The sequence below is a fragment of the Narcine bancroftii genome, chromosome 11 (genome assembly GCF_036971445.1).
Source record: "Narcine bancroftii isolate sNarBan1 chromosome 11, sNarBan1.hap1, whole genome shotgun sequence".
Lineage (NCBI taxonomy): Eukaryota > Metazoa > Chordata > Chondrichthyes > Torpediniformes > Narcinidae > Narcine > Narcine bancroftii.
Genome location: NC_091479.1, coordinates 67,216,276 through 67,232,283, shown reverse-complemented (window position 1 = coordinate 67,232,283; position 16,008 = coordinate 67,216,276). Strand labels below are relative to the sequence as shown.

Below are 16,008 nucleotides of genomic sequence, written 5' to 3'. Positions count from 1 at the left end.
TTTCCTGTATATTTTCTAGTCCATATTTTCCTTCAACTGGAAGTTTTTTTTCTCGATTCATTCTCAAAATTTTTGACCTCTTCTAACATCGACTATTCTAATTTTAGGTAACTCCCACCTCTTTCTAGATCCACTGTTTCTATCTCTTCTTCAACTATTCCCGGTCTTAGTTTTCTTTCTAACTTTTACCCCCTGTCCTCTTTTGTTTTTCCACCTCTTAGCCCCTCCCAGCTTCTTTCCCATTTTAGTGCAGAGAAATACCTCACCTTCTCACGTTAGTCTGAGTAAAGGATCCCAATCCAAAACTTTGACCACTTGGACATTGCCCGACCTACTGAGTTCCTTCAGCAGCTTGAGTGATTGGTCAAGATTCCGGCATCTGCAGTTTTTGTCTTTCTTCCTTGAAGTTTATCTGTTTTAATGAGAAGGTTTTTTGCTTAGTATCGATTTGGACTTTAGTGCTGCTAGATGATCAGAAGACACCCAGGTGAACTCATTGTTGGGAACTATCAGATGACCCTAAAATCTATTTTGCCAATTTTAATATGATGGTTACATTTGTATTTTTTTGGGGAGGTTCTCAAATTAAGGCAGTTCTTTTCAGCTAATGGAAATGGTAATCAGGGCCCTGCAAATGGTCATGACCAATGTAGTTGATCTTGGTTGTGGTGGGGGTGGGGGGGGGGGTAATGATGGGGAGTTAGGGGTGATGGTGCGGGTTAGGGATATTCACTGGTTTTGCTTTAACCTCTCTATCAATTTGAGCAAAAATCCCTCTGTTACTGGTATCTCTGATTGAAATGTTCCCCTATAGCCTATCACACAGCTTTTCTATTAGTCCTAATACAATCTGTTTTCTGCAAAATATTGAGATCACTTGCTTCAGTTACTTCTTGAATTGGCTGAGCAAGCCACTTAGTTTCATTGGGGCAATTTGGAAATGGCAGTAAATGTCACCCTCCTCATGAGGATTTTCCAATAATTTAAATGTTTTAATTAAAGTGAGGCATTATTGCACAAAAAAAGTTGTTTTGCAGAACATTAACTTTTACTCTTCATTGCTCACAGCTTCACTGTGTGTTCCTGGTTAATTATGAGTGGAGATATCTTTTATCTTTGCCACATATTCAGAGCAAAATAATTTGGGTGATCTCACCTTGAACTTCCTGTTTTAACCCCTTAGTTATGCATTCATAGAGTGACATGCTTGTTCTTGGCATCATCCATCACTTGGATGAGGCCAAACATGAACTTGAACAACAACACTTAGTATTCCTCCTGGACTTCCTTAAACATAACAGCATGAATATTGAAATTTCTAATCTCAGGTAACCCCCACCCCTATCTGGTTCCAATGTTTCTCTTTTTTACCTACACCTGTTTAAAAAAAAAAAAAAAAAAATCCTCCTTCCTTCTCCCCTCTTTCTCTGTCCTTTTATCTAGCTCTCTACCTCTTACATTTTCTGCCCTATCACCTCTGGGCCCCTCCACCAGCTTCTTTATATATATCATATCAACCCCTTCCCTCTTGTCTTGAGAAAGGGTCTAGACTCGAATCATTGACTGACCATTCTACCCATGGATGCTGTGTGACCTACTGAATTCTTCCAGCAATTCTTTGCTGGGAAAAAAAACTTGACCACTAAAGAAATTATTGCAGAGCTTTTACTGCAAACCAATTAAAGATCGACAAGAATGGGCCCATCTCATTGATTTCCCCATAGACTTAAACCAGACATGTAAAACAAACAAACTGCTGGAGAAACTCAGTGGGTCGAGCCACATCAATGTGAGGAAAAGAATGGAGCGGCGGGGTTGGCGTCACAGTTAGCACAATGTCCTTACAGCGCCAGTGATCAAGGCTTGTGTCGAATCCCACGCTCTCTGTCAGGAGTTTGTACTGTTACGAGTTCAGAGGACCCCAAAACCCATCAGTAATAGAAATTCACCAAGAAAAATGGTCACTTAAATAAAAGATACTTTTAATTTTCTTTAAACATAAAAACAGGATCAAACTTTACTATTAACTTAACCCCCTTCTTCTATATGTTCAGGAAAGTTCTTTGCTTTAATAGTCTAATCTCACTTCTCACTCCCCCCAAGTTCACCGGTATCAGGCAATTCTTATCCTGTACACAGAATTTAGCATTTATGAATTTTCACCAGGGTCCTGTGCTTAAAGGTAAATGGTTACTCCTCAGGAAGGTTCTTGTTGGTTTCAGAGAGAAATTTGTTGCTTGTTGGACACACAAACTGATTTCCTCAGATCAGCCACTTCAGTGTCTTGCCAAAAAAAAAACTCATGGATTTTCCAAATGATAACCTCTTCTTCCAGGTCACCACAGAGTTCCTCTTGTTTCTCTTATTTCAGACGAAACACTCTAGCCAGCCATTTCCTCTTGTAAGGAATACAAGGGTTTTTCAACAGGCTGAACTCAGAACTCACAACCCGTCTTCAAAATGGGCAAGCCTGCCAGCTTGCCATGTTGCATCCTCCAAAAGCCACTGCAGAACTGTTGAACTGAATTCTCTCTCTCCCCTTCCCTCCCTCCCCAAAACCATTTGGCCCCTCTTAGAACAGGAAATTGTAACCACACAGATTGCAAGCACTGCAATCAGTTTCTGCCTGGGCATCTGTTGCTTTTAAAGACAATAGTCCATTTATTCCACAGCATCAGTCCAATTAACACCTCCTTGTGAAGCCTCCATAGGCCCTCAAAGTTTCTGTAAAGTCTCTGTGGGCATGAAGTCTCTACTCATGCATAGCTCTTGTTAATGTCTGTTTCTGAAGTGACCTACACTAAATTCCCACAATCTATCTCTTTTAAAAACATATTTATAATTAATATAATATACCCCGTAACATGCGTGGGTTTTTCCCGGGGACTCTGGTTTCCTCCCAACGTTCAAAATGTACTGGGTGTGTAGGTCAATTGGTTGTAAATTGGGTGGCATGGACTTGTGGGCCAAAATGGCCTGTTACCATGCTATATGTCTAAATTTTTAAAAAAAAAAGTAATTTAATGGTCACTATTTTGGATTGTGACTTTTCATAAAAATTCAAAGGATTCCAGCCTGAAAAATTGACTGTTCTTTTTCTCCCACTGATTCTTCTCGACCCATTGAGTTTCTCCAGTAGCTTGTTTATTGCTCCAGATTCCAACATCTGCAATCTCTTGTGTGTCCTGCATCAAACAAGCTTTGCTTGTACTTTCACCTCATTGTGAAAGGAACGGATTACGACAGCATCCCAAGTAATTTCATTTGTGTTAGTCACATCCCCCTCTCTCTATTTTTTATGTGCTTGTTCTGATTACTGTAATCCTGTTCATGAATGCCACAGTATGATGCACAAAAGTACCTATTGCTGCTCCATGTTAATGCTGTCTTAATTAACCAGTCGATGCTGAAGGAAGTCTTGAAGAAGATATGAGGACTCTCACAGGATTTCTACAGTTTGACAGCTCCTCTAAAGGTATTTTCATCTCTCTTTTCATGTGTGCTTTGAGATCGACCCATTTGTATGTTGCAGCTTGTTGAAAAGAAAAAATTGAATGACATTTTCAAAAGGTTTCCTCATGTGGCCATGTGCATCATTCTTTGCAGGTCGATTTCATCTGATAATTTCCTGGGTTTTGACGCTGGTGGGGATTGAAAACCCCAAAGCACTGTATTACTGAGAACTATTTTATATCTGCAAAGATTAGCATGCCTACTAACCGCCTGGGTTGCTGTTTATTGCACATGTCATTTTGAGAGCAAAGCAGTGAAATTATTTGTCAAATACATTATGCCTTTTGAGACCTTTTAATTGTGTCCTGTTTGGTTAATATTATTATCTGTGGATTGGAAATAGTTGCTATTATTTGTAATAGCAACAAGGGAATGATGAAATGAATACAACTGCACTATTTTGGCATAGATCAATGCTTGGCAATTGCACTGGGTCTCGAGAGCCATCAGCTGCAGTTAATTTGGCTAAAGGTTGGCTTTGCATTAAATCCAAGGGTTTTCAGAATGTTGTCAGCTGAGGGACTGGTCACTCTATATCTGGCCTTTCAGTAGGTCATTGTTTCTCATGCTGCCCCATTTAACAAGCATTAGTAACACTAATATCTCAGATTTTCTCATGATGCACCATGAGATTGTTCAGCCTTTCAAGTCCATGCTGTCTCTCAGAACATTTCCCCACTTATTTCCACATAACCTATTTTATTTCACATAGCTATAAACTCCCTTCAATTCTAGCATGAGCCCACAGAAGAAAAAGTTTAGAGTGACCAGCTAATAGACCAACAAACATGTCTTAGGGATGCGGGACGAAACCAGAGCAGCAGGTGAAACCCACATGGTTACACAAAGAACATGCAAAACTCCACAAAGCTCCAGCAAAGAAGATTCGATTTTGATCTGAGATGCAGTCTATGGGTCACCAACACTATCATTGTGCCCCTTTTAGCTAAGTTTATTTTTCTTTATTTATATAGTTCTTAAAGTAGCACAAAGGAGTTTGTGTCCAAGTAAATTCATTATATTTTTGATCATATTCTTGTAAAATGTAGATTCAATTTAATTTCAAAGTGGGGCTGGAGGGCTTGGGGGGGGGTGGGGTGGGGGGTTGCTCCATGAATAGAAATGGTCAGGACACTTTAAGCAAGTCAAGTTTATTGTCATCCGACTGTACAAATACAACCTGACAAAACAGTGTTCTCCGGTCCTCGGTGCAAAACACGCAGACACACAGCCAGACATCACACACCTACAGTGAAATAATACATATGCAGGATGAGTATTTTATGGGGAAAAATAACTTAATTAATAATGTTTTATACAAATTTAGAGTTTATTGAGACTCAATAGAAATAGTCGTGATCCTGACCACATGCTACCTGTTCCTCCTACATCTCTCTGTTCACTCAAGGATCCAGTATCTGCCTTTTTTCAGCTTCTCTTGAACTGCTCATAAAAGCCATCCCATCAAAAGCCATTTGGGCGGGGCTGTGGATTCATCCTCGCTATGTTGGCTCGAGGATTGGTAGCTTCATAGCTGCAAAAGGACAGCTGTGGGCTGAGCACAGACACTGGATCAAAGCCATTCCCATCCAATGTTCATTTAGGGGTGGTTAGTTACTGGAAATGGCTGGAATGGAGCTTTCTGCAAAAATTAATGTTTGAATGTTGTCCTTGATCCAGTACGTCGAAAGATCCTCAGTATTTTGGATTCCATTGACTTCCGCCAGGAGAGCACAGAAGACCTTCACCTGGACTTCTTTGATCGAGCTCAAATTGAGCAGGTCATCTGCAAGTGTGAACACAAGAATCAGCGTGCCCAGACTGCTTGCAATGTCAAGGTAACCAAGTGTGGCCCAGCAATTTTCTGGGTGTCGGTCTCACTCACCTGCTTACCCTCTCAAACTTAGCTTCACACACTGTGGTCCATTGGGTTCATGCCAAGTTGAGCACTCGTCAATACCATTTAATTCCCTATAACCTATTCTCACATTTCCCTTGTCTTTTTTTTTTAACCAATTATCGACACAGTTCATACATGGTTGATGTTTTGAGCCAGAATTCTTCCTTAGGACCGCTCTTAGATGACCATTCATTTTCTCCAACTGGCGATACCTGACCTGCTGAGTTCCTTGTGTTTGGCTTCAGATTCTAGTGTCTGTAGGCTCCTGTGTGTTACATTTGATGTGGGAGAGGTGATCAGAGAATCTCCAGCAATTACGAGCAGAATATGCAAACTCCCTGCAGATAAACTCCTGATGTCAGGATGGAAACTGTCACTGGAGATGTGAAGTAGCAGCACCAACTCCTTTTTGTCTGTCGAGCACTGGAGCTCTCTTGTGGTTGCTCCGCTTCACCCTCTTGTGGACTGCCTGTCCCTGTACTTCTGCTGAAGAACCTACCCTGGCCGAAATGCCAAATGTCTCAGGGAGAGGCAAGCTTTCCCCATGGAATATGAAGTTTGGACTCAACTATTTACAGCTAATTGTATCCAGTTAAGGCACCTTCTCCATGGCAAGGTCCATCCTGTAGCGAGCAGGTGAAAGACCTTGTGGTTCATAAGGAGTGGCAGAGTCTCCTCGACAGTCCCCAAATGACAGACATCATAATTAAACAAGTTAGGAGGCCCTTCGATGTCATTCCAATGGTTCTTCCTTAGTATTGTGATAACACCACCAGAGAATGCGAAATATGTGTTTTCGGAATACCACCTTTGGTGGGCATGGACTTCCCAGTGTAATCTTGTAATATTAATGTTTTTATTGCTTTACCATCTAGCTCCTTCACAGAGTGCTGATTGCTGAAATAAACGCCTTACAGGGAATTGCAGCCATAGGACAAAGACCTATACTGTTGGAGGTGAGCTCCTGTATAATGGTGGAGAAGCTCAGCAGGTCACTTAGCAGCCACATTTGACGTTTCAGGCCAGAGCCCTTAGTGAGGGATCCCGATGAAGATTCCAAATGAAGGTCTCAGGCTGAAATGTCAATAGTCTTTCTTCCTCTGGATGCTATATGACCTGCAGTTCCTCTAGCATTTTTCTGTTTTGCACTTGACCCCACCATCTGCAGATTTTCTTGTTTAACTCCTGTGCAATGGGTTACATTTTTGGTTTTTTGTTGAAGTTGCTCTGTTCTCCCTCAGTGGTTTCATCCATTCAGTGGCCAGCAGCGCCATTCTGAACAAGAAGCCTCTAGGTTCAGTTCTCAGTCTATAATCAGTAGTCACATTATTTTTTTTAAATTATGATTTTCCAAACTTAAACAGTTATCAACATTATCAGTCAATGTTAACAGCATCAGCATTGACTACTGTTTACAATTATTAGTTTTATACAAAGTTTTCTGCAGAGTTCGAGCTCTTTTCGTCACCCCTCCCTCCCTACCACCCTCCCCCCACCCTCAACATTTAACACTTAACCAACCACAGTTACACACAGCATTCAAAACACTCACATCAAAGGTATAAGACTTGTCAGGGGTTTATGGGTTTGTCACGACACAGTGGCCAGTGCTCAGGCTGTTTTCTTGTCTTGACTTTTCCTGGTTGGGATGGTATGGAACACCCCCACCGATTGAGGGATAGACAGGGAAGGTGTGATGGTCCACACTATAGTCATGCTCCTATGGAATTTAAATATGGTTGTCAAGTATTATACTTGCTTGTTGTAAGTAATTTTTCTCCAGGGGAACACAGCTTTGCATTTCCGTGGCCCAGCGAGTAATGCTCAGGCAGGAGTTTGATTTCCAGGTAACCGCTGTGCACTTCCTGGCCACTGCCAATGTGATCATTACAAATTGGATTTGAAATTTGGACAGATTCATTGTAAGTCCATTATGTTTCCCAGCAGGAACAGCACTGGGTCCTGTGGGAATTCATTACTTAAAATTTTTTCTGGGACTTGGACAATGGTCACATTGTCACATTCAATAGCTAAGAAAGGCAAATAGCATTTTAGTTTTCATTTGAGATTGATTTTAAAAAAGGAAGGGTTTTGTTGCAATGGTACATCTTTTGGTGAAGCCTTGCTGGGTATACAGTTTTAGACATATTACGTTGAAAAAAATGATGCAGGGGGACTAAATCGTTTGGACCTGAATTCTTTGGAGTTTAGAAGATCCAAGGCAGCTTGGCAGAGTAGATGTTGGGATGTTTCCACTTGTGGGAGTAAGGGGACAAATAAGATAAGAGACCAGACCTTTAAAATCGAGCTATGTAGAATTTCTTCCTGCAGAAGATGTTGAATTTGTGGAATTCTCTTCCCAGGCAGGTTGTGGAAGCTGGATCATTAGATGTATTTAACGTGGAGGGGGATAAGTGTTTTGTAGAGTATAAGGGTATGGAGAAATGAGACAGAAGAGGAGTTGAGGCCAGCATAGATTAGCAATGTTCATGTTAAATGTTGTGGCTGGCATGAAGGACCAGATGGTGTACTCCTGCTCCTAATTTCTAATTTTCAACATTACGAGACATTCTGCCTTGATGCTCTTCTGATCTTGCTTTGAGTTGATACTGTGTCTGGGAATTAGCCAATTAATGAATCTTTCCACTAAATGGGATGAGTTTATGAAACAAACAAGTCTTAATTCCTCACTTCAAAAGTTGTTTTTAAAAAAGGAAATGCTTTTAGATTGCAAGGTTTATTTATGTTGTAATTAATTAAAAAATTTTTGGCCCACGAGCCCATGTCGCCCAATTGCATTTAAATAACTTATAACCCCCCCCCCCAGTATGTTTTGAACAGTGGGAGGAAATGGGAGCCCCTGCCTGGGAAAAACCCACGCAGACATGGCATGGAATTCGAATCCCGATCCTGATCACTGGCAGTGTAACTGTGTTGGGCATTAACCACTGCTCTAACTGTGCTGCCCCAATTAGCCTGTGGTGTTTGTGTAAACTGAAGGTAATTTGCACTTGTGGCAGTTGTCTCACTACGTTTTATGCATGGACAGGCCTTCTGTCACTTTTAAGGATTTCTAGTTTGTTCGTTGTTTTGAGGGGAGAAACTATTTTGAGTGATGTAGTCTGCTCAGGTGGGGTACTTCTTTCTAATATTATTGTCTGTGTTGTTCAGGAAATCAACACGATTTTGCAGCATGTGGTGGAGAGGAACAAGCTGCGAGAGTGTCTCCATGCCAAGAGACACATGCTGGAGTCTTGGCGTCATCTTGTTGAGGTCATCCTAGCAGCATGTCCCCCAGATCTCATTCAGGGGGAGGACAGACAGCTGGTCATCCGAGACCTTCTGCACGAGCTCCATGATAAGGTGATGCTAAAACAAATTTCTGTCGTTACTTTGCCATCTCTTAACTTAAGTACTCAAATGCATTGTTGAATTGAAAAATGATGATTAAAAGCAATTGAGTGATAGAATTAGTTTGAGTGGAGTTGAGAATAGGAAAGGTGGAAAATATTGATGAAAGTCACCTTTCTGCTCCCAAGTAGTAGTATAGAGCATTGTGTTAACCAGGAGATTAGAGATACAAATAAAAAGGGTAATGCGGCATGGGGAACTATAATCTTCCTTTAAATGGGGAATATCCGTAATAACAGGGTGAATTCATGAAATATATAGTTTTCTGGATACATATGTTGCAGAAACCACCTGTGAATAAGCTGTTTTAGATCTAGATTTGTGTATTGCAAATCGATCAATTCATAATTTTGTGTTTAAAAGGCTTCAATGATCAGAAAATGCAAGGATTTAATCTTGATTCAAACTAATTCAGATGACTCTAAATCAAAGTCTAAATCCAACCAAAGAATTTCTTACTGTAGTTTACAATAAACACAAAACCCAACAAGAGAAGTGATCTATTTGTGGGTAATAAAAGTTAAAGATCACATTACATTAAAGATAGTGTTAGGCCAAAGGAAAAAGACGTAATATTGTCAAAAAAAGGCAGATTATGACTGGGGAAACTTAAAAACTCACTCAAGGAGGAACAAATTATTCATGAGGAAAAGGAGCCAGCGTAATCTAGAGAGGAATAAAACATAAAACTAGATTGTGGAAAGCTAAAGGTATGGAACACAGAAAATATTAAAATTTATTAATTTAAATCCCTCACAGAAAGAGGAGAAATTGTATTGGCAAATATGGAAATGGCAGAGAAGTATTATATTGTTAGTGTTTAGAATAACGAGGTTGTTTCATTGAAACTTGGAAAATCTTTATGGGCTTGATCAGGTACATATAGGGATGTCTAGAACTAGAGTCAATATTCTCCCACACCAGAGGGTAGTGAAACTGGAGTTCTCTAATGAGAAGGGCAGTGGAGGCTTAATTGCTGAGTATATTCAAACAGGGAATGATAAATTTTTGGGTGTTAAGGGAATTGAAGGAAATAAGGTTAATTGTACTTATCCTCATTAAATAGTGGAGCTGGCATGAAGAACGAAGTGGTCTGCTCCTCATTTCAATGGAAACATTTTTATATTTAGGCATACGGGCTCTTTTGGTCTACAAGCCAGTGCCACCCAATTAACCTACACCCCTGGTGGTTTTTGAGCAGTGGGAGGAAACCTGAGCCCCTGGGGAGAAAACCCAGACAGACATGGGGAGAACATACAAACTCCTAACAGAGATCGTGGGACTCAGACTTCTGAGCGCTGTAAAAGCGTTGCCCTAACCGCTACACCAACTGTCCTGCCTCCTGTACATACTTTTTTATGTTCTGAAAAGCAATTTTCCATAATCCATTTGTCAGTGAGAAGGCCAGGACATGATGGTTTGTGACAGATCTGCATGCACTATAAGAAAAAACAGAGCACTATTTTATTACATTTTGCTCGCTAAGTATCCCTTTTTTTAAAAAAAAGAAGCCTGTTAAGTGTGAGTACTGATGTGTTTAACTTTTCATTATGCAGTTAAGTTTTCCCTCTTTTGCCATCAGCAAGAAAGCTGAGGATTACTCCTTGCTCCTCTTGGGTCACTTTCATTCAGGCAATTTACACTTGACCTTTGAACACCAGCAAAGTTTCCTTCTCCAAGTAGCAAGTTGAGGTTTGCGCTGGATCCAGCAGCTGAAAGACCACATGGTTTATAAGCAGCAACAAAGAAGTGTGAAGTTTTTGAGCCTTGACTACGGTGAAAGACAGAATTAAACGTTTAGGAAGCCCCTAGATGCCATCCCAAGTATTTTTAATCTTGTGCTTACACCATCAAAGTATACCAAAAAAAATTTCCATTCTTTTGGGTTACTGTTTCATTTAGATGGTTTCAGTGGGTGCAAAACTGAAAGCATGTCAGTCTGAGTTGTATCCTTTAAATAAGGTGTAACCTCAGAGATGAGTGTACCACTAGCAACCCAAGCTGACAACAGGGAAGCAAATTAGCATCCTTGGAGGAAAAAGTTGATATTTTATCTCCCTGATGCATTTTTGGTAGTATTGTGCAACAAAGTAGAAAAGGGGAGGCACAGACTAGTAAAGAAGAAGGATGGAAGTGGGCTGGGATTGTAGTACTTTGATAGAAGACTAAATGTGGTTACAAAGTAGAAATAAAGAAGGGAAAGAAACCAGGAAAATAAAGATAAAAGTGTGGTGGAAAAAAATAATCTGAAGCGGGCTCTCATGTCTAGTCGTCTTTTTATAGCAATTGCTGATCAACAGCCCAGACTAAAGTCTAGATACAGTTAGATTGCACTGGGATTTTTGGGAACATATTTTACAGTGCTTTGTATTGTGACGGTTTTAGACTCTGCATCTCTCCCATTTAGATCCTCAGCGAGGAGGCTGCTCAGGAGCTCATGCCTGTGGTGGCTGGAACAGTGTTCACACTAACAGCTCACCTCAGCCAGGCAGTCCGCTATGAGCAGAAGCAGGCACTGAGTGCTCAATCACAGAATGCCCTTAATGGGAGTGTCACACCAGAAGATGTATCAGCTAACTTTGGCTCCATTCAGGACTCTTCCCTTCACATCATCCTCAGAAAGCTCTTGGACTTCACCCTCAGAACTGGTAGGCTGAACAGAAAATGCCACTGTTGTTGACTGAGCAATTAGATTCTTGGAGTTTATATTTTTAATTTTAGAGATCCAGCATGGTAACAAGCCCGACTGACCCACGTGCCACCCAAATACATCCATGTGACTAATTAACTTTCAGATCCCATACATTTTGGAGAGTAGGAGGAATTTGGAGCACCTGGAGGAAACCATGCAGTACAAACTCCACATAGATTTGAACCCATGTTGCCAGTGCTTTAATACCATTGCACTAACCATGCTGCTGCCCCTTTCGTGACCCAATTATGTTGTCTTAATTTAAGCTTAATAATTTGACAATTTCAGCTGTTGAAGATGAGAAGTAATGATTAATTGTGAAGAGTCACTCAACTTTTCCTGTTTTAACTTCCTGTGTTTTGGATTCCACTTTTTCATCAATCTATGTGGAAATAAATAATCCTTTTTTTCTATCAATTCTTGACTCCATTCTATGTGGGGGTGCAATACATGGGCACCCTTTCCTGGTACAGTGCAAATGGACAGGTGGTGAGTACTGACACGTGTACTGTTCTTGACAGGTGGGGGTTTCCAGCGTGTGAGAGCGCACCTCTATGGAGCACTGTTGTATTACCTACAGATGAGTCAGAAACCTGATGAACCGGACACCTTAGAAGCAGGTACAGCAGCTCTGAATGATGATTATTGCTGGTTAAGAGAATAGAAATCTGTGTTTTATTTTTCTTTTTAGCATTTCTGATCATCCAACTGAGGAAGTTTGAATCAAAGATGAAGCACAAGCACATCTCTCCCTGTGGTATGGGTTCTCTCCTGCACAAATAATTATGTAAATTACTTACTTTCAATCTATATAAAAATAATATTTCATTATGGAGGTTAATACATTAAACATAGTCACTGGAACCTAAATGGTTTAAATTCTCCTATTAAAAGGAGGAAAACTTTATAAAACGTTAGATCATTTTATGCTGACATCATTTTTGTACAGGAGACTCATATTTGCAGGGATGATCAAGATAGATTTTTCAAGTTCTTCCGTGCCTCTCAATATTACTCATCATCAATAGCTAAAATCTAAGAGGTATCAATTTTTATTAATTCCAGCGTGCTTTTTATACACTTTAATCTGATTACAGGCTCTATTGCAAGATACTTAATTGTGACCGGTTTATTAGGTGGTCAAAAATTGGTTATGCATCAAATGTAGATAGTCCTGAATTTTATAAAACCTTACTTTCTTTATTGCCAGATCTTAATGAAAATATATTAATTATGGGCAGTGATTTTAACTGCTCTTAACTCTTCGATTGATAGATCATCAGGTAACCCAATGTTACCTACTAAAGCTGCAATCTATATTAATTCTTTTTTACTAGTTTGGTGCAGTTGACATTTGGAGATTTATACACTCTAAGGATGGGGATTACTTTTTTTTTCCAAATGTTTACCATAAGTTCTCTTGACAATTTTCTGATTGATAATCATTTGGCTTCTTTAGTTACAAATTGTGAATATAATTCAATTGTAATATCAGATCATACACCTTTGAAAATGTCTCTGAATCTTCCTGACGGCACGGAGATTCAATTTTACATTATTACAAGATCCTGCTTTTAAGATTTTATTAAATAACAAATTTTACATTTTTGTGAAAAATATTAATGAGGAAATGTCGAGCTTGATTATATGAGATACGTTGAAATCCTTTATTAGAGGACAAATAATTTCTTATTCTGCAGAGTTAAGAAAGAATACTTTCTTAACGTCGACAGATCAGGTAAATTGTTAGCTGGAGAACTTGGAGCAGCTACAGTTAAAAGGCAAATCTTGAAGATACATAAAATGGATGGTACAGAAACTTTGCATTATGAGGAAATAAATAAAGCATTTCTGGATTTTTAAAAATTTTCTAACCTGTACAAATCTGACTTTCCAGATAATACAATTATTTTTTTACAAACATTAAATATTCCTATGAACTCTGAGTATGATTTGAATCTATTAGAGATGCTTATTAATAAAGAGGAGATCAGGTAAACGTCAGGTAAAACTCCGGGACCTGATGTGTATTCAGTTGAGTTTTTCAAAACATTTAATCATATTGTGAGTCTTTATTTAAGCAAAGTTTTTATTGATTCCCTTTCTTCTGGAACTTTGCCTAAAATTTTTTATGAGGCTTCAATTTCATTGATTCCCAAAAAAGATAAGGATCTGTCTGTATGTACTTCTTGTAGCGAAATGTAGATTTAAATTATTAACTATAGATTTTAAAATTCAATTCTAAGATTTTGGCCTAAAGATTTGAGAATATCTTGCCTAAAATTATCTAAAGATTGAACTGGGTATATTAAGAATAAACACTTTCATTTTAATATTAGAAGATTATTGAACATTATTTATTCCACTTCATCCAAATTACCAGAATGTGTTGTTTCATTTGATGCTGAAAAAGCTTTTGACAAAGTGGAATGGCCTTATTTGTTTGAGGCTTTGGGCAGATTTAACTTGGATCCTGGATTTATCTCTTGGATCAAACTAATTTACCAAGCTCCTATTCTGGCGGTTATTACTAGTAACTATAAATCTCCTAATTTTAGGTTACATAGGGGTACATGTTAAGGTTGTCCTCTTAGTCCATTATTATTCAAATGTGCTTTGGAACCCTTGACAATTTCTCTAAGAGATTCTACAAAATTCCATGGTATCCAGAGAGGGGCAAGAATACATAAGGTTTCTTTATATGCAGATGATTTTTTGGTTTATATCGCCAATCCTAAAAAATTGATTCCTTCTATGTTATCTTTGCTTACTGAATTTTGTATTTTTTCAGGATATAAATTGAATTTAAATAAAAAGGAACTTTTTCCTATTAGTAATCATTTACATTTTTATGATCAATTAACTTTTAAAGTTATTAAAAATCAATTTACAATCTCGTGTAAAAATTACAACTAAAAACTTTAAAGATTTATATAAATATAACTATCTCTCTCTGATTGATTATGTTAAACAAATGTTATCGAAATGGTCACCATTGATGTTGTCATTATTCGTACGAATTAATGCATTAATAATGATAATTTTACTGAAGTTCTTGAATACATTTCAAGCTATCCCAACTTTCGTCCCTAAAGTATTCTTTGACAAATTAGATTCTAAAATATAATCTTATATATTGAATAATAAAAAAAAATAGGTTGGCTAAACAATTACTACAGAAAACCAAAAAAGATGGTGGTATTTATTACCAAATTTCAGGTTTTATTACTGGACAATTAATATGCGATACAACTCTTTAACTTCTCTATTATGTATTTTTCTCCCCTTTGCATTATCTAAAGTATATAAACAAGATTTTAATTCAATTCTCAGACATACATTAAGAATTTGGTTTCAATTTTTAAAGTTTTTTAATTTAAATAATTTTGTTCTGTCCAGTAAAATTTATTCAAATTATTTTTCGAAGACATGATCTGACCAAGCTTTTGTCCTATGGAAAGATAAAGGAATAACAACCTTTCTTGACATGTTTGAAGGAAATTGTTTAATGTCATTTGATCAATTAGCTGAAAAGTTCCATTTGCCTAAGACGCATCTTATTAGATATTTTCAAATTAGGAGTTTTCTACACTTTGATTGATACTCTTTTTCAATTAAATCCTTTCTGAAAAGGATTGATGGCTAGTATTTTCAACAGCTTACTTAATTTTATCATTTGATATTGGACGTAAATTAAAAGTGCTTTGGAAATGGAATTGGAGCAGTTATTTTCTGATGATTTATGGGAAAGAACTTTTTCACTTGTCAATGCTTCTTCAATTTGTGCCCGTCATTCTTTGATTCAGCTAGGGACAGATGGCCTGTATTTTTCCTCATATAAGTCCTATTTGTGATAGGTTTAAATCCAGAGGTAAACTGGTTGACTGTTTTGAGTTTTGTGTGCCCGATGGAGATGTTGGGGGGCTGGTAGTCATGGTGGGGAGCTGGCTGATGGAGGACCTCCGTTTTCTTCAGGCTGACTTCCAGGCCAAACATTTTGGCAGTTTCCGCAAAACAGGACGTCAAGCGCTGAAGAGCTGGCTCTGAATGGGCAACTAAAGCGACATCGTCTGCAAAGAGTAGTTCACGGACAAGTTGCTCTTGTGTCTTGGTGTGAGCTTGCATGCGCCTCAGATTGAAGAGACTGCCATCCGTGCGGTACCGGATGTAAACAGCGTCTTCATTGTTGAGGTCTTTCATGGCTTGTTTCAGCATCATGCTGAAGAAGATTGAAAAGAGGGTTGGTGCGAGAACGCAGCCTTGCTTCACGCCATTGTTTATGGAGAAGGGTTCAGAGAGCTTATTGCTGTATCTGACCCAACCTTGTTGGTTTTCGTGCAGTTGGATAACCATTTCATCGGATGCAAGGATCGACAACGAGATAGACAACAGACTCGCCAAGGCAAATAGCGCCTTTGGAAGACTACACAAAAGAGTCTGGAAAAACAACCAACTGAAAAACCTCACAAAGATTAGCGTATACAGAGCCGTT

The 16,008-nt window shown here is 38.7% G+C and overlaps 1 protein-coding gene across 3 annotated transcripts in view; it reads left to right on the top strand.

Moving 5' to 3' along the window:
* Window positions 1-16,008, top strand: part of nup205 (nucleoporin 205) — a 105,808-nt gene that overhangs the window by 57,849 nt on the left and 31,951 nt on the right. For all 3 annotated transcript variants that reach the window (XR_011346533.1, XM_069903194.1, XM_069903195.1), the window contains 6 exons: window positions 3,401-3,475; window positions 5,194-5,351; window positions 6,289-6,369; window positions 8,585-8,776; window positions 11,232-11,472; window positions 12,038-12,136. Coding sequence is in view for 2 of the 3 variants with exons in the window: in XM_069903194.1 (XP_069759295.1) it covers window positions 3,401-3,475; window positions 5,194-5,351; window positions 6,289-6,369; window positions 8,585-8,776; window positions 11,232-11,472; window positions 12,038-12,136 (846 nt within the window). In the remaining variant the exon portion in view is untranslated. The remainder of the gene's footprint in view (window positions 1-3,400; window positions 3,476-5,193; window positions 5,352-6,288; window positions 6,370-8,584; window positions 8,777-11,231; window positions 11,473-12,037; window positions 12,137-16,008) is intronic.